General features: G+C 36.3%; 1 protein-coding gene across 12 annotated transcripts in view; it reads left to right on the top strand.

Annotated features, from left to right (window-relative positions):
• Positions 1-19,987, top strand: part of WDPCP (WD repeat containing planar cell polarity effector) — a 154,924-nt gene that overhangs the window by 55,510 nt on the left and 79,427 nt on the right. For all 12 annotated transcript variants that reach the window (XR_011140577.1, XM_068940628.1, XM_068940629.1 and 9 more), the window contains 3 exons: positions 8,187-8,301; positions 11,297-11,430; positions 15,853-16,044. Coding sequence is in view for 11 of the 12 variants with exons in the window: in XM_068940628.1 (XP_068796729.1) it covers positions 8,187-8,301; positions 11,297-11,430; positions 15,853-16,044 (441 nt within the window). In the remaining variant the exon portion in view is untranslated. The remainder of the gene's footprint in view (positions 1-8,186; positions 8,302-11,296; positions 11,431-15,852; positions 16,045-19,987) is intronic.

The following is a 19,987-nucleotide window of genomic DNA, read 5'->3' as shown; positions in this document are numbered from 1 at the left end:
ATATGAAACACATTTTTGACTTAGCATTTCCTAAGTAGTTTCAGGCATACGTAATAAAAAAGAGACTTATGTCTTGTAGAAGATGGGAAACGAAAGAGATGATGGTTGTTTTTATCCTAACATAGCTGGATATGTCTGGCTTTATGTTGGGCTGAATCGTATAAAGGGATAGCTTGGTAAATTAACTGTATTTGTGGTGGTCTACCTAGGTTGTGTATAATGTAGCTAGAGTTAAAGTTATAGATAATAATGATTTTTCTGTCCTTAAATTCTGCTTTTGCTTTCTCAATCACAAAACAAAATTTTTTTTTCATATAATAATGACTGATAATTGAACTCTCCAAAAGGGTTTATAATGTTCTGCCAAAAGAATTGTGTTGCTCTGTGGTTGGTCTACCTCAAAATATAAGTTCTCCAACAAATGAAAATAAAACAGAAATAAAGGAATAATTTGGGCCAGTCTACAGTAGAAAAAAACTGTTATATATAAACTTTTGTATGTCAAGGTGTGTATTTCTCTAGTGCTCATCTGCCTTTGAGCATTTTGTGGGATTATCTGGCCTTCTCCCTTTTTGATACAGATGTTCTGAAACTTCTGAATAGGAGGGTCTAAGTTATGTTTTAATTCCAAGTGGGAGTTTATGTAACAGTTTCAGCAGAAATTTCTTATCACATAGTGGTGTGATCTATGTCATGCAGCAGTACTGCATGCACATACTGCTTTGGATAGATACCAGAGCACCAGTTAATGGAAGAAGAAGAGGCCATGTTTGCATTAACTTTCAAGTGCAGGAGAAAGTAACAAATCAGTCAAGCAGCATGGAGAGCGTGTAGTGAATTACCTTGCCAAATAGTCATAATTTTCAGTGATTTGGGCTAAATTTGATTTTATGGTTGAATTAAAATAACTTCAGATTTTTGACTCATCATTTTATAGTAGTGGGAAATATCAAGTACATTCAATTAAAGAAATTAAAATATGTAACTCAACAACAGTCATCAACATTTATTAATAAATGGCCCGTGTATTCAAATCTGCCATATCTTTAGCTGAACTGGGAAGAATTCTCTTTCTTTTGTAATAACAGTGTGCTGTCCTAAAGGTCTTCTCACCAGCTGTTGTACCTTTAGCAAGACAGAACTGGCAAGAATAAAAAAAAAAAAAGAAAGGGGATACAATACTATCATTTTTTAAAGTAGTATAATTCCCTGAGATTTTGTGAAAAACAAGCATAAGACTACTGCTAGTGTGCCTTCTTGTACATTAAAAAAAAAAAAAAAATCACTATTTCTAATTCCTTTGTGCCTTCCCTAGCACTTCCAGGTTCTAACTAGCCCACAGGCAAAAAATAGGGGCTACAAAATTAAATGTGCATCTGCTAAAATAAGTGTGCTGTCGTATTAACTGCGTGTGTGCAAATGACCAATTAGACTTCATGCATATCCTTCAATTAGAAACCTAATTAGTTTGCATACAGATTATCTCATCCATTGTATGGAAGTGTTTCTCAAAATTGGCTCTTTTATGTGAGTTTGCCTAGAACTACTATAATGCTGGCCCTGCTCTTACCTTTCTTAAAGTTTCATTTTGTGCATCAAAATTTCTCCTATTACTTTTTTCTATAAAATAATCAGTGCATTAGATGTTTCGTATTTACTTCCTTGTCCATTGCCAGAAAAATACACTGACCTTTATTTTTACAGTCCTAAGTATACATTCTAATACTACTTAGAGCTTCTGAAACAGAAGATGTGCCAGTTCATGTCAACATAACATAGACTGCGCAGAGATTTTTGTCAAGGAGTTTGCTCTCCTATTTAAAAGGGCTTAGTTGAGCCCTAAAGGACTGAGCTCTGTTCTTTAACTCTGTTCCTACTAGTTCCTGTAGCACCTGAATGTACACCATTTCAGGACGGTAGTTCTAAACCCCAAGTTTGATGACCTATGGTGAGCTTCTGAAATAATCCTGTAATCTTCTGTTAGTTGTTGTCAAAAGAAAATAAACAGACTATAAAAGAAGTATGACAGAAAAACAGACAAGAAGTCTTTACAGTAAGATGCCACTGTATTATTTATAATTAAATTGGCTTTCCCTTTGTGTGCTTCCCAGAAGAAATAATTGAAGGAATTAATTTCACCAATGTTGTTGAGTTTACTATGAAGAAGCTCTGATTTCCTCTTTCTCTGGTTTCCTTCTCTAATTCATTTGGAATGCTTTTAAGTTTTGCCACAAAACCATTGTTTCAGGTTTGGTTTTATAATAGAAAGTAGTAAAAATTAATGCAATATAGCTGAAACATTTGATTTCCAACTTTTTTTTTACTTTTACATTTCCATTATGATGTATTTACACATTAATTAAACGCATGCCAGCACTGAACTATTTTATTATATAAAAGCCAAACAGTAGATGTGAATCATCTGTTACCTGCTAATGAAAATGATTTATATATTCTTTGCTTAATTACTTTGATTTAATTTGGTTTGTGTTGCAGTTTACATATGTATATGAAAGGTTTTTATGTTACCATCATTGACATACTTAGGACTGGATTCTGAATTGAGATACACAGCAGAATATGCTGACATGGCTTGTTATATCAGCTACCATGCCCATAAGCAAACTGATTTAGCAAGATATGTGGTGACGTACACTAGCGCAGCTGATATCAAGACGTTATGACTCAAATAAGTAGTATGGAAGCTGGTATCCATCACCAGTTACTAAGAGGAACACTGCCCTCGTATTAAATTCTTTTAGTTGCTTTTGGTCACAACCATTAATGTGTTTTGTAGTTTTAGCGATTTGGAGCTAGAAGTACAAATGCATTGATTATTGTGTAACAGTAACATGTAACAACAATAACTTCATCTGTAATGAGGCATGCAACAGAATAATTACGGTAGGGTGGCTAAGAAAGCAATCTGGAATGAAGAGGTGGGGAAAAACCCTGGGAACCTGCTTGAACAAGAAATGCTGTGCAATTCTCTTCTTCTTTTGCATATTCCTTTGTCAGTTGGGCTCTGTGAGGGAAAACAGTTTGCAGCGATATTTTTTACAGGCATATTTTCCTTCTCTTCCAATTTTAATCAGATAGAAGCAAATCCTGGCTTTGCTCTGCAGGTATCTTTTTAGGTAGAAGGGCTGATAAGCAGCTAAGCTGCATGAATGAGGAGTCAAGGGCTAAGGCTTCCAAGGATACAGGAATCCACTTAAGTACATATTTAAGTTCTACTGAGGTTCATAAGTTTTGTGTATGTACTTACGTCCTAACTGTAGGCTGTGCTCCGTCAGATGTCTTGCTTGCTCTTCAGAGAACTATTTCAGTATGCAAAATATCTAACCCCACTCTACCAAAGCCTTCACATTCAACCCCCCAGTAACACTGAGATTAAATGGCTCTTCCTTCCCGGCTTATGAAGTCATCAGATGCCCAAACATTTTACTCAGACCATGTTCAAGTGCAAAGACTAAGTCTGTTCTTACAATAAGTCTTACTTTCATATTTTGTTTAGCAACACCTTGAGACTATTAAAGCTGTAGAACTGTCTCTTCTGATTTTCATTTCTCACATTGCAGTACTTCAGTCTGAAGGATACATGACATATGCAGTTTTTGTGAGCTTCTTTCCCTATAGTTTGATATTAGTTCTGTTAGATGGGATGGCTTAGTGTCTTATGTAAATAATGCCTCTTACATTTGCTTTTGTCCCTTAGTAATGATGGACAATTCCCTGGAGCGGTAGTTTTTGGGGTTGGATTGCTGTGTATCTGTGTTCAAGCCAAGTTTTCAACCTTCCAAATTTGTTCTATATTTGCTCATGCTTATCATTGGCCTGCTCCCATCTACCAAAATATGAGCTTAACTATGCAAGTTTATGTACAGCACATCTTCTTATCATGTAAGAGTCTTTGCGCAGATTTCATAGTGAGTAAAGAATTGAAATAGTGGTGTTTCAATTCGAGCAGATAAATATTATCCATTTTACAGATTATTTTTGATGAAAGATAATATGTTTGTGCTTTATTTAAATACCTGTTTGTATTTCATGGTAAACATTAAGAAATATTTCTTAACGTTTTTGTTACAAACAATGCTTTTGCTTATCTTTGTTGTATTGTTTTAAGCCCAGGCCTTCTATATAAAGGATTTTTAAAAAGGGGTGAAAGAAATATTGTCCATACATAACAATATAGTATGTGAGGTCTCTGATTTATTTGTGTAGTTTAGATGCTTAACTTCCTGGAGGCAAAGACTTAAACCTGTGGAGCACAGGTATACTTGCCCTCTACAACAAATGCATTAGAGCAAAAATTTGTTAAATTAAAGTTTAAGCTTTGCACAAGTATCTCAAACTTCACTGTAAAATTAAAAAAGGGAGAGAGATTATTGTAAGAAACAATAAAGGCCATGCAAATAATACTGTTTTTACCCACCCTGTGTCATTGTATCATGCCATATTGAGAGGGGACTCTTTATAATACTGAAAATATGGAACATTGGTTTAATGATTTGTTTCGTACATATCAAGTGAAGCACATATGCTTCATCACATTAATAATTAGTAATTTTATGTAAAAGTCTCATCATACACTACAGCAGTTTACAAAGATGTCTAGTCTTGCACTGTAACAGATGCAATTTATGTCATTCACGGGCAATGAACATATAGGCATAAAGTGAATTTGCACCCTCAAACCTCTAAGAGTTAAGTAAGCATAGCCTTACATTTATTTGTTCCTCTCAAGCCAAGAGTTTGAGAGCGTGTCTCTACACAGCATGTTGGATGAACATACGAAATGTCAGTAAAATGGCAAGCATGTGGCCTCATTCCATAATGCAGTCATTGAAGAAATATACTGGTCATCTTCAGATCAAAATGCATTTTTCCTAGCTTTAGCTGGAGAGAGGTGTGTATATCGCCATTCTGTCAAGTAAACCAAAATGCTACAAGCAGACTTCTGATACACTTAGGTTATTCTGCTAGACATTTTCTCCCAGAAACGCTCTTTTACCTCCAGGATGCTCTTCTCACTCACTGCAAGGAAATGAAGTATGGGAAAAATCCTCCTGTTAGAGTAGCATTTTCTGAGGGAAGAGACAGCATGCTCTCAAGCAAGGGTGTTGAGGAAGACCCAAGACGGAGAGTTTGTTTAGGTGACTGCACCAGCTCTCCCAGTGGTGCCTAACACTGAAAGATTTGGGAAGTTTTTCTCTTCTGTGGCAGGCTGATATTCACTGAGTAATTTAGAACTGTTTTTTTCTAGAGTATGTATGTAATTTTGCTTGATAAGTATGTTCTTGCAGAGTAGTTAGTTAACTTTTGGGTTTCAACCCTTACTTTTTCCACTGGATTCTTTGGACAATTATAGCTAACCATAGTCAAACCTTGCTGGGTTTGGGAACAAGTTGGGGATAAGTTGTGATTTTATCTAATCTAACACCACCACAAGGATAAATTGAAGTTTTGAAAGACTGTAATAAAAGCTGTATGAGTGTAACTGTGTCTAACATTTTTTACTAGGACAAAACCTTAAAGGACATCTGTCATGACAGGAAATAGGGAAACATTGAATGCATATATTTTCAAACTAATGGAAGATTGGAGTTTGGCAGGATGTTTGTAACAAATTTATTTTGCATTGTAGGTAGTTTAGGTTTCTATTTTAAATGTCATTAGAATTTGTTTTCACACTATCTGCTGTGAATTGGCCAGAAGATAGATGAGGAAAATGTTGGTTAAAGATAGTGATTAGGCAAGAAGGCAAATTATTTAAATATTCTTGTCCTATTCTTTGCTGCAGAGAGCATAGAACTATTGTAATAAGGCAAAATATGTATAACTGACATTTTGCATAGCTGAATTACTGGGAGCAGAGCTGAGAACAAATGCAACATCAGTTAGATCACTACATTCCCGTCCCTAGCACTTCCATTATTTTAGCACAGTCATAACATTTTATGTCCTCTTGGCTTTGAAAAAGAAACATGTAAAACAAAGAAAAAATAATTATAATGTAGCCATAAAGCTGAAGGAGAGTTATAGAAATGACATTATCTGTTGCTTCTGATGTATATAAAACACATGGAAAAGATGTGAGAGACTCACCTAATGCCTCTTACTGCCAACTGAGGATTGCTCCCAACATTATATTTTCTTATACTTGTGCTGTTCATTTTAAAAGGCTACCAAAATGGGGTTCCTGCCACTTTCCTTGGAGGTTACTATATAATCCAATAGATCTCACTGCAAGCAAGTTTGCCTGGTGCTCTATGTACAAGTGTGTTGTACTAAAAAGTATATTACAACCATGTTTGTCTCATAGCTGTAATGCAAAACAGATAAGAATTTTTATGCCATTGTCTACTACAAGAGCAACTATTTGTCTTATATCCAGTCTTATATCCAGTTTTTTGAAAGTACAGAGATTTTTTTTTCTAAATCTGCTTCTAGTTAGAAGTAAAAAACTGGCTTTTGGCGAGTCCCCTGTATTTTTCTACAGGAGTCTTCCCACTGAGGTTTCCTTTGGCAGAAAAGATAGTTCAGCGAGTTTAAGTCTGGTATAGCCTCTGCTAAAGTAATAATGATTTTATTTGCTGATTAGAGGGAAGTGAACATAGCTGCCAAAATGCGTCCTTCAGAGTTGCTACCATGTAGCAGGAATTAGAACAGTCCTGAAACTTCTTTAACTTAGACATTCAGGTCATCTAGCCCAGCAGCTTGCAGGATCAGAGGTGGAAGTGAAAGATGAATTAAAATACACATGAGTTTTCAGTTTTGTGCATATGAAGATCAAAATCACAGTAGTTATTTTTTTCACTATTTTTTACAGGGGGGGGTTCCTGTAGAAACCTAAGTTTAGCATTGAGTTAGGCAATCTTACAGTCTAACCCTGTCAGTCTCTTTTACCATGTTATTAGAAAAAAACAATATTTTTCTCATAAAGCTTTTTATGTACCCCTGCTACTGGAGTAACTTGACAAAGTGAGCTCAATTCACAATGGAGAGGAGAGCTTTCTGTTCTTCATTTGCTGAATTGCTTTGCCACAGTAGTTGCGTTCAGAACATTATTAACTTTAATAATTTCATTATGCAAAAAGCAATGCTTTTCATGACTCCTCCCACTGAGCATTACCTCTTGTACAAGCTACAGCATCAGAAAGAACTGATAAGTACTGTGACATAGTCTTCGAAATTATATGCATCCACTTAATTGAGATTAGTTAGACAGGGATATTCAGTTGACTCTGAGATAAGCCTCTGAGTCTATTCTGTCCAATAGTTTAACTTCCTTCTTTCCAAGAGAAACCTCTATGACCTTATGCCAAGGAGTATATGAACTTATTAGGAGCCCACAGCTATGACTGTGGTAGAACGGGCACCATTATTTAAGTTAAACAATATATGAACGATCAAGAATAACTGTGATATAAAAAGCCACTGTTTTTAATTTGTGAAAAGTAAGATAAGATTATTTTTTATATAAAACTGTATATATTTTTTCATGTAGCCTATGCAGTTATTCTTTCATATAGAAAAATCAAGTCCATGAATGACAGGCACAATACAAATGCACCAGCAATTATGGTATTCTAAAGGTCTGTAGATCACTCTCAAATTCAGGTCCTTTCAAATTCTCTCAAGTTCAATAGCCAAAAACCGGCACCCTCACATTACTAGAATTATTTGGATTTTGGCCTAGTATTCATGTACAGAAATACTTAAAACATCAGAGGGCTGCCTTTGCTGAGTGTTTTGGGGGTTCTTTTTTTTTTGAGACACAGGAGGTTATAGTGAAAAAATGTAACATCAGTTATTATTTTGATGATTAAGAGTGATCAGCATCATCGTTTACTTATTCTGGACAGAATTTCAATCACAGTTTTTAACATACTGGTTCAGTAAATTTTATGCAAATTTGGGAACTTAGCAGCCATCATCTTCAAGTGTTCACCATTTGTAATTCTTGCACCCACATAGTTCAGTGTTGTATTACACTTACATTTTTCATTGAAAAAGCTTTCGAAGTCATTATTAAGACGCTTTCACATCTAAGATAAAAGTCTTCTTTGTAAGTTTGAAAATTAGATTAGTACTTAACAGACAGCGATTAATATGTACCCTGGAAAGTTTCACTTTATTATTGATTCTTGATGTCTTATTTTCTCGCTGTTTGGATTTAGCTCCTCTTTCATTCAGGTGTATTGGTGTCCCTAAGCCTTTCTGGGCCACAGCTGGAGAAAGTGGTGATTGACAGGACCCTGGTGGGGAAGCTCATCTCCGACACCATCAGCGATGGTAATTACACCCACGTGCAAATCAATTGCCTACATTAACAATAGAGTAGAGAAACAGTATGTCAACAGGTAGACTAATTATTGCCACTGGGGACTTGCAAACACAACAAGTAATTGCATGTAATGCCATAGTTACAACCCTCAGGACTAAGAACACTTTAAGAATAATATTTAACATCAGAGTTTTCAGGCTTGTCAAATAATGACTGGATTTCTAAAATTCAGTTTCTTACACATTTAAATCACTGTGAACATGCCATTTGAACTTGTCATGTTTATATCATAAATAGGAAAATGGGACAGAAACAAACATTATCAAACTGATTAATTACAAGGGAGATTTATTATAAAAATGTTGACTTATTAAAAAGGTTGGATAACATTAGCTCTGTGGAAGTATTCGGATTTAGCTTCTAGATTTCCAGCATCTCATTACTATGATTAACTAGTGACTGCTAAAAATAAGATTTTTGCTTATTGTAGAAATAAATTTATATAAAATGTGCCTGTTTTTAAGTTTTTTAATATGAACATAGCTTCTGTAATATGTCTCTACAAAGCTCCACTGAGAACTCATCCAGATGTTTATATCCTGGTATTTGCATGATCAAGAATGTGGAATTTTTATGTGAGCCAGACTACATGAGAACTGTATTCAAAATTCTCAAAAAGCGAGGATCCAAGTTACACCCTTGTAATGTGACTATATGCTAGATTTAGCTTTGATCTTTAATAATTTATTTTCTTCCATTCCTCAGGCATCTATTGAGTATTGGCCTTGTTATTTAAGAAAGTTGCAGTACTGAGTCCCTCTGATCTTTTCCTGTTTGTATGTTGTAGTATAGTCTTGAAAAATAACGTTGCTATGTTGGTAGAATCCTTAGTATCCAAAAATCTAACCCTAACCTCATTTTTATATCAACTATATGAGTTTAATTAGAAATGGGATGTCAGGAGATAGAAAAATTACCTTCCTAAAAGAAAACATTATTTCTGATTTTTCTAAATTATTTTGTGACACTGGGGTCTTGTGGTAGTGTTGGTAGGATAGTAACTCCATTGCCTCTCCTCTAACACTGTAGTATATGGGTCCTCTTTAGCAGACCTCTCTGAATAATGAACATCTATGCCCACAGTTGCACTCGTGTAGATCTATTTGGCTTCAGAATTTCCTAGGTTTGTTCTGCAGCTGAAAAAAAATAATCATCCACAACAGAACTGTCCCTTATTCATGGTAATGATGTCAATAAATATATATATTACCTATATAACAAGCAGTAACACTTGTGCATAATTTTTCATCTTTCACGCTATATTTCTCATCTACTTGCAGTCTTTTCCCACAGGCAGTCCCATACTCCAGCCTCTCCTAGCTGAGGCTGGCTGGCTGCACAGCTGGGGCAGTCTGAACAAGGTGAATCGCCCTCCCAGACCTGCTCTCCTTCCCCAGCCAACCACAGGCACTAAAAAATCAAGGCATTCTAGTCTCATTCACACTTGTCCAAGGACCTTTAAACTCCTGGCTTCTTTCCTTCAGCCAAAACAAATTTCTGAGGCATCTGAGCTGTGCTGTAGGACATCTTTGATGTAAACAGTCCGTGATGATGTCAAAATAGGTTAACTGTACATATGAGGATCCCACAACACTCACTGGCTTTGACTTTTCATGCATGTTTAGGATCTGAATTATAGCTTCAAACTCACAGTAGGAGATACTTGATCACCATTTCTGTTTTTTTTCAAAAGTCAGTATTGACCTTACATTTCAAAGGCAACTATTTGGCTTTAAATTTAACCCTTCAACATTTGCATACCAGATATTTCAGAGCTGTGCCAGTACATGACTATCGGAAAACATACTGGTTGTAAATGAGACTAAATCAAAGCAAAGCTGAGTAGTCAGTTTTCACTGCTTATGTTAAGTGTAAGACTAAACTGTCAACATAAATTACTGGAAATTATTGGAAACATATTAAGGAGTAGAGGATATTAGTCCCAAATACAATTTTGCAGGTTTTTTTGAGGTTTGCTCCATGGGATTTTTGTTTGTTTGTTTGTTTTTAAATCAGGTCCCAATTTACTTGGCAGTTTCCTTTTAGCAGAGGTTTCTGAGTTTGCTTCCTGGAAGCAGCTTGCTAGCTTTACTTTAGACCTGGTTTTCAATAACTGTTTTTCAGTGATCTGGTACTAGTTACCATGATGACTCACTTTATTCTCAGAAATCTGCTTAAAGGTATGCACTGCTTGGCTAACAGGATAATGCTTGAGGAAAAAACCCTAGATAGTATTGTCTAATTCATTTTCATTGTCAAATTAGTTGTTCTGTTTTATATTGAACTATTTCAGTCTAGTACCCTCTTACGATAGCAGTGGGGATTCCACGGCACTTTTCCAGACTTCAGCAGAGTCTCTTCCATCTTGGTTATCTGTATTGTTCGGGTACCCACATATGAAGTTTTCAACAAGTTAATAACCCATCTAAAGCACAATCCTGTATGTAACAGCTTCCTTACCGTCTGCAGTAGCATCTGGAATCTTACTGCCACTACATCACTTACTCCCAATGTCAAAATACCAAATATACCTCAAGTACTAATTTACATTTATCAGCCTCATCACCGACAATGCTGAATTAGGTGCATTTGCAAAATACTGATGGATGTTGCTGTAGGCAAAAAAAAAAAAAAAGGCTGAACAGAGATGAAAATGGAAATGAAAGGGAGTAAAACATATATTTGAATGTAGTGGTAACTTGGTTTGACATAATTTATTCAGGTTTATGTAATCTGAGTACTCCTTAAGCTTTATTTCTCATTTCCAAGAAGGTCCTGGCAGGATGACACATGACACCTTTTAGGAGATTACAGAGGCTTCAGTGTAATATTTAAGAAAAAAATTGCTTTTTGCAATGTCTCAGTAGAGGGTTCAGTAATTTATTTTTGTTAGCAGAATACTGCAGGTATTACAGTGGTGACAATTTTTATTTGTTTTTTCAGCTGTTCTTACAGATAGCTTCATCATCTTGTCATTTGGGGACCATAACCAACTCTGCTTTATTCAGTTTGCAAAGAAGATGGGTTCTCCTGATGTAAACAAAAGACTGGAAAAACTCTCTTGTTTGGATTTTAAGGTATAACTGTCAATGCTGACTATAAATACTACGGTAACTTTACATGATGAATCACTAGCACTTACTGATATCATATAGCAGTATAAATTGCAAACCTTGGTGTATCTGATCAGAACACCGCAAATTCTAAAAAAGGCTATTATTGAAAAGTCAGAACAATTTACTTGGAATTCTGAGTTAACGAGTTAAAAATACTGTGCCAAGAGGGATGCAATTGTCTACTATATTTAGGTTAAGGGCTCAGACACACAGTTGAGTTACCTCTGCTTAACAGATCACCTTGTGTCAGCTATGGCTCAGCTGATGTACACTAACTCATGAAGCTATGATAATTCAGTCATCTGTCTGAGCTCCAAGATTGTTGTAATTCTCTGCAGAAATCTTGATTTTCCCTCTAGTTACAGTAATCTTATTGTTGGGAGAGCTGGTTTTGTAATTAAGTCACAGAGCTAGGACTCAACATATAGAAGCTCAGTTTTTCACCACTGACAGACTATAGAGGTGGCCTTAGGCAAGTGACTTGGCACCTCTGTATCTCAATTCCCTACTTATACAGTGAAGATCAGAATAGTGCCTTTTCCAGCCCTGTATATATGGGTGTGTCTATACCCCAGTCACAGCAGCAACTGTAAGGTTGTCTAGAGATAGCTGAGCTAGCTTTAAACTGGTTTGGATGTCTGTAGAAACCCAATTCAACTCAAGTTAAATGACACTGCATCTTGGCTGGGCTGGGCTGGGCTGTGTAGACATAACCTATTTGGATGGTAAGCTCTTTGGCTTCAGAACAGTACAACTCTGACCTTAGCTGGGAGTGCTTGGCAGTGTGACAGTAAAAAAAAACACTGAGCCAACAGCAATTCACTTTGAACAGGTAGCGTAGGAAAGGGGCTGCATCCAATTCACTGCAAGAATGAAGAGACGAGCCTTTACCCAAGGAAGGTAGAAAGATATAGTGAGCAAGAGAGTTTCTGTTTATTTCAAACTGGATAAATGTTAAGGAAAGCAACCCTGTCCTAGCAAATATTTTCCCCCTGACAACCCCTCGGTAATTTGCTTTCTCACATAAGGGAGTTTGCATTTTTCAAGGCAAGCTCTTTAAGGATGGGTTTAATTTAAGTTTTGCCATCTTACATTTTAACTTGCCTGGTAGAAATACTTTCTGCTAGGATGAATATCTAATACATTTTCCAGGCCGTTTCAGTTCAGGGCCTCTTTTCAGCAACGGCTTGTGTTTGCGAGATTGATCCAACCTCTATAACGTGGATTTGAGACAGTTCACTGTTCACCAGGAACTGAGCTGATACGTAGTTTACTTTAAAATGATGCGCACTTATGCCTGGCCTATGATGTTTGCTAAGGCTGTGCGTTAGAAGCAAGGTTAGTGGGTTTGGTTTTTTTTCATTAGGCCTAAACTTTAACTAAGAAACTGTGGTGAGCTGAAGCCTGCCTTCGTCACTTAATTGTAAGGTCCATATCTCCTTCACTTATATTTGGAGAATATATTTTCTTTCTGGGTATTGCTGAGCACATTTTGGACCTAATGGCTGTGGCATTTTTTTCTCGGAAAAGAAGGAAATTCTAATCCTTAGAAACCTCTCTCTGCGCTAGGAAACCAGAAATAGCCCCTGCATTCCTTAATAGGGTTGTTATGTTCAGTTCTCTGCTGACACAGCCAAGCTTCTAGAGCACCTCCATGTGCAGTGTTAACTTTGCTTTCTCTTGAAATCAGTGGGAATCGCTATGGATTATGTTTTTGCCAGCCAAAAAAGGTATTTGCATTTTTTAATTGAATGTTCTTTTGTGTGATGCTTGCTAGTTAGGCAGCTAAAAATAATTTTTATTATCTTCAAAATTGCACCAGTGTGAGCCAGCAGAAAGCATTATTCACTGCTGCAATAATATTATGTCAGCTGTCTGTATTGAAGTAGAGTTATTCATGACTGCCCTTGGTCAAACTTGCAAACACTAAAAGAACACAGACACAGGCAACAGTAGTGTTGCTATCAATAGCAATAAAAGAATCAAAGATGTTCTTCAACTAGAAATGTGCAAAAGTATAACAATATATCCTTTAAAAAAAGCACTTCCTTAATGTTGATTTTTTTTTTTTTCAAGAGAGAATGTGCATTTAAAAGGAAGCTTGCACAGGTACGGAACTACCACAGGGCTAAGACATGGAACTAAGATGCAGGAAATTTGAGCATAGCCTTCGTCTCTACCTCTGAGTTTCAGTGTTGCCTTGAGAAATGTACTCAGTGTCTGGGTTTCGATTCTTGTTTCTAAAATGAGGAAAATGCTTGCTTACAATCATATGTAATGTTATAATTACATTTCTATCATATTTAGATTGTAGTCTTTTTCATACATAGACAAAAGCAACTTCACATTGTTCAATGCTCAGTGTAAAGGGGGGTAACATTGGCTCAAGGCTGTACTGGACTGCCAGAGTGCTAGCAGTGATAAGAATAAGTCTGCTATGCTTTTCTCCTCACAGTTAGTTTCAGTGCTTAGGGGTGAAAGAAATTGGTTGGTTTGTTGATTATTGTTCATTTATTTTATAGTATACTTAAAAACTTGAGAAATCTTTTCTTTCTCCTTTCACATTTGGCATGTATTGTAATTTTCTGATGAATTAATTAGTACAAAAGTTTGATATCTGGCCTAAAGTTACTACTTACACAATACGTATCCAAGTGGAAGCGTTACTTTCTCTATCCTCTTCCTTTCTAAGTGATAGCACGTGGATTTTATATACACTTTGCATAAAGAAGGCCAGACTTATTGTATGAACCACTAGAATCGTGGAGATCAACAAAACATAAATTATCATTTGCCTTTTCTCAGTGGCACTAGTCCGTGTTTGACAATGTGATGTCTGATGCAAGACATCAAGGTTTGCAAAAGTGTTAAATTGGTGTGACCAGTTAACACTGCAGTACAGCACTAAGTAATATCTGTGACAGTATTTGTGTTTTTCCATCCTGATAAATGTGTTGTCACCAAAGCAACTATTTATATGCAGTTTTAATTCAAGTTGCAGTTACCTGTTAAACTTTACTTTATGTTTTATCTTTCTACTTTTAAATAGAATTTTGACAAATAAAACACAGGAAATTCTGAAAATATTGACCTTTTACAAGTTTTTCCCATCTGTGGTTTTTTAATCCATTTCAATTTACTAAAGGAGGAGACAGTACAAGGAGTTAAATGTTTACCATGAGAGAACAACATTGGTAATTACTTTGATTTCAGTTCCTTTTGATGTGTATTCAGGGGATGAAGAGGTCAATAATATTATGACCATGCAAATAGAAAAGGGTTCTTTTTGACCATATAAAAAACAGCAAAGGATTATTAAAGCATTAACCTTGATTTTAATGGCCTTGGTTGAGTGGTGAGATCACAATTTGGATGAGCCTGATTATTTACTAAATACAATACATAAATGCAACGGGTTCTTAACACCCATTGCACTCTGGCATTATCGCATTACTGCCATCCTTTGTTGCCTTGCAGACAGGAATATGAAAGCAATCTGTCATGTAGTGAGACTGGCTCCAGAAGCATTTCTCTGATAAGAAGACCCCCTGCCCTTTGCTAGTGTCTGGTCCAGTAGGCTTAGCCATGCGCTTAATCCCCAGAAAGTGGTTCGATTATTGCTGACCAGCAATGGCAAGATAGTTTTTTTTTCCCCTAGCTATCAACCTTCCATTAATTCCTTAAGCAGAAATGCGGTGCAATCTATATTTCCTTGGCATGTGTCACCCAGATGGTGCACTGCTCATGTTTTCAAATAACTATGCTCCAAAATAACAGAGTTTGAATAATAAATTCCACAAATCCTTCCTGAGAAAGAGGCACAATTCTCAAGAGCTGCATAAACTTTACACATGATGCTGTAGCTCATCCACATTATGCAGAAAAGTATATATTCTCTTGCAAAGTGCATGTTTGTATCTGGATTCTTTAATAGGCAGGAGAAAGAAAGATATATGTTCACTCAGACATTGTAGAATATATTTAATATTTGATTATGTCTTAAACACCAGCCTTAGCTCCCTGGTCAGCTTCACAGAACTTGTCATTTAATATGGCTAGGCTTAAATCCTATGTGTAGGTCGATGCTGTCAAGCAACCATGACTGTACATTTTGGTATTGATTGGAGTCATTGCAGTAAATTCCTTCTTAACACACATTCCTTTCCTTCCCAATCCCCTCCCCACAGATAAAAGTGTGAGCATGTCTCTTTCTGTCTGAGGAGATATTTTTAACATTTACAGACAGCCTATATGAAGATACATCTACGCAGTCCTCTGTGTATATATACATTCTCTTTCACACATCCAAAGCAAATGCTCCCAATTGCACCTACTGTGTTGTTTTATCACCTTAAATATTTCCTGCATTTTTTCCTCCATCAGATTTCTTATATTGATATACCTGGACCAGAAGGTAGAAGGATGAAACGTCACCTGGCAATAAACTGTATGCAAGATATGGTTATTTGCTGGTGGTCAGCAACTAATGATGGAGCATGGCCTTGGTCTCCTGTTTCCTGTGAGAGGGACAGAGCCAACTTATTGCTATTAGGCTGTGCACATGGCAAACTGGAGGTAAAGTTCTGAACTCTCTTGTTACATGATTTTTCAGATTTGCTAAAGAGGTAAAGATTCAACTTAAATGCATATTCAGGTAGATAAAAATAACAGCTACATTAAAAACATAAAAAAGGAAGATCAGCCATCCTAATCTTAAAGTTCATTATTTCATGAAAAAAGATCTTATTCAGTGTTTTTCACGTTGAAATTGGCAATCTGAGGAGTGTAGCAAGGAAATTAGCTCTTGAGAGCAGAAAAGCTTTGGCACTGCTACCGCTGAAAAAAAATAATGTCAGAGTACCACTAAAAAACTTTTTAACCTGGGTTAGAAGTTGTAGCAGTTGCATGCTTCTCCAGTGCAATTATTTTACATTGTCTGCAACGTTATCTGATAAACATTTTAAAATTTATTTTAAGTGTATGTACTGTTTTATCATAATTATAAAGTGTTAGCTACATTCAGATGCTGCTTACATTGTTGTGATGAGTATTGGTCAAAGCAGAAACCATTTTTTGTCTTAAAAGTCAAAATTCCCCTTCTGCAGGTGGGAATGTAAGCTACAAGTTAGAACAAGACTGCAAGCTGACCTTCTTCCTGACGCTTGCTTAGCTTACTTTTTTAGGCAGATAGTTTCCATTTCATCTATTTCATTTTCATTTCATCTATTTAAGAATATTTGAATCCAGTTTCTTATGTTAGGTGAAAACTTTAAAATGAAACTATCAGGGCATATTATGAACTGAACTGAAATGAACTGGAGTTAAAGTGTAAGAGCTGTTCTGGAGTAACATCTCATATAGATGCTCCTGTATTAAGAGTTTTATTTTCAGTTTAGCTTGAGCCACGTCTAATACGGACTAAAAAGGCACGGACTGTGGGAGAAGAGCAGAAACTCGAGGATCAGCTGTGGAATAGCTGTTCTGCAGTAGCTATTACAAACTATTTCCCTGTAGGGAAAAACCCTAAGTAACACTTTAGAATAAGCTGCTCTGCTAAGCAACATTCTGTTCTCTCTAATTTGGAAAGATATAAATGTTTTAATGTCTTGGAATTATTACTTGATAACTAATATTAATTTAACTGAGGACTTTTTCCCTTGGGATTTTCTGTATATTGAAAGCAGAAGAGAAAAGGTAGTTGAGACAGCTTTTCTTTTGTATTGCAGTCCTTAATCGCTATAGACTTTAAGTGCAAATTACCTCCCCTTTCTCTTCCCTACTTTTCAGTTGACCTCTCTCCACTTGTGGTCACCTTTGACTCATCCCTCCTCTGCCTGATACTCACCTGCAGTTATGCCCAGTCAGATATAAAATATGACTCTTTCTGCCTCGGTAGCTATAAAGTGTTCTATTCTTTATAAGTTTTTGCCACCTAGTCTTTTGCGCCATTTTCATATTCTAAAACTTCATATTACCACCATCGCAGATCTTATTTCTTACCATGACTCACCATATGTCCTGGTTCTAACAGTGACATCCCCAGGCCTTTTGTTTCCTTTTCACCTCTCTGTTCTTCCAGGATGCTCCCTAATGACTCCCTAATGCCAACATACCAGCTTCCAGTATCTTCTCTGAGATGTCTTTTAGAGATGCATTTCTTTTATGAAATTCACAGAAATTATCCTGTCAGTTTACGATTTCTCTTTTTCACTTTATATATTATAGGGAGATTTCTAAATTACAGCCTTGCTCTGCATCTTTCAGTGCACCTTGTTTTATCCTTTCCTGGTGTAGACTCTAAATTGCTCAGGGCTGAGGCTGTCTAGTATAGTCCTAAGCACATCACTGGTGCTTAACACAATAATGATAATAAGCATTCACTGTGCCTTTAGGCATAAACTCATAATCGTTTTCATTTAGTCTATATTGTGATATAAATATAAGGAAATTATTTTTAAAAGCAGAACTGCAAAATTTAACTGTTCAGTTGCTTTCCCTTTTCTGTTCCTTTTTGTGAACTTTTCTGTTTTAATTCTAAGCTCTTCAGATGAAATTTTTTTCCCTATATTTGTCAATGAAACACCAAGCACTATGCCAGCGCTATGGAAAACTTAGTGATGTGTAGATAATAAACATTTTTACTAGTTGTAAATTGGCCTGTTCCAAGCACTTATCTCTTGGATGCTCAGTGGGCTACTGCATGAGACTCAAGACACTGCCTGTACACTCCCCCTATGTACCCATGACGTGTAGTCTACAGTACTGTTTGGGTTTTTTTTCTTGATTTCTCTAGCACCCCTCATGAGCCATTGTCAAATACTCCTTCAAGGAAGGAAGATGTCATAACGCAGCAGCTCTAGAAGTAGTGTCGTTACCCAATATGCAGTTAACTAAAGTACATCTTTCCCCTCCAGAGTCCGGGAGCATACCCTTTAACTTCGGAGGGTCATGTCACAGCTTAAACATGAGCAAAGTTGTAAGTGACATTTATAGACAGCTTCTAAACAGTTACTCTGCAGGTCAGATACCACAAAAAAATGGTTTTTCTATAAACATGCTTATTTGCATCTCTTTGCCTTTACTTCTTTACCGGTGTGTAGTGCTCTTCAGGTATTTACCTGGAATAAAAACATGACATACCATTTTTATGCATGGAAGTAAACTTAGCTTATTTGACCAATAATGCAGTAAGAGTTTTCCCCCAGTAGATGATTATTGCCAATAGTAGAAGAATGAGAAGCAAGAAATGATTTGGTTTGGAGAGTTTATCTAAGAGAAGTGTAATAAAATAGTGCCACGTTCTGAAGTGCTTTGTCTTGTCATTTGCAAACATTTTATTTGAAAGTAATGGTATTACTTGGGTTAGACAAAAGTATTATCTAGAATTGAGATGAAAGCAGGAATTGCTGACTGTCAAGCCTGTAAAGAGCTGTTTGGTATATTGGGTTTATGACACAGTAAAGCAAGCCTGAGGAAGTGAACGGGTACTACCCACAGCCATTCTACAGCACATTTGAGCTGGCCTACAAAAACCACAGAAAGATTTGCCGGCTACAGACACTTATTGTTGTGGCAGAGCAAATATAAATGATGCACTTAACATGATGCTGCTTCCTCCCTGGAAGAACTGTCTAAGCGATTATTTGCTGCCCACCAGAAGAGTGCTTATTAGGAAGAGGGCAGGAGTAGCCCTGGGACAAGACAACCCAAGCCCTCATCATGATTCTATCCTGTGTACGCATTATACATTGGGATGATTCACATGGCACATACGGCGTTTGGGGTATGGTGTACCTAAACAGCATTTCAACTTAATGGAGGAAATAATGCATTTTAAATACACTATAAATGTGATTAGAATTGTGCTATGTGGCTTTATGTTTTAACATTTGCTGCCATTAAGGCTAAAGGCAGACGTTATTCCTTTTAAAAACAGAAACAACTTTTTCTTGGCATATTCAGTGAGGAAAAGCTTAAAATAAAATTTAAATGACTGAGTAGTATTTCTGTGATTGTTTTAGAGAAGAAGGTATTTTTCAGGAGTAAGTTTACTGTTTACTGCCTGCTCTGTTTAGTTACATTGATAAAAAAGCAGCACGGAAAAATTCAGCGTGAGGTAAACTCCCAAATTAATTCTAATATCAATTTAGCGTTTTAGAATCTTGACTAGTTTTATGCTTTTAATTTTTTTCTGAGATCAGTGTTTACCAAGTTAAAGGGTTTAGGCTTTGGTGAGGAATCCTCCCCTGAAGAAGAAATAAAAGAGCTTTTCTATACAACATAAGACTGCTTCGGTGTGCTGTATGTTGTATGCGTGCATACGTGTTGCTGCAGGAGTATTTGTCTGTTGAATCTTTATCAGCTTTCTTGTGTGTGTTGATTTCCTCCAGTAAACTCATCCATACTCCCAAAGTATTTGTGCAATCTTTTTTCTTTTCCCCAGTTTCTTCTTTGTTAAAGTACAAATGATCAAGGATGTTATTTAAATTGTTTCCCTGTGGAGATAATGCTGGTATTT

Source organism: Struthio camelus, chromosome 3 (genome assembly GCF_040807025.1).
Source record: "Struthio camelus isolate bStrCam1 chromosome 3, bStrCam1.hap1, whole genome shotgun sequence".
NCBI classification, from domain to species: domain Eukaryota; kingdom Metazoa; phylum Chordata; class Aves; order Struthioniformes; family Struthionidae; genus Struthio; species Struthio camelus.
The sequence above is the reverse complement of the archived record's forward strand: the minus strand, read 5'-3'. Positions and strand labels throughout refer to the sequence as shown.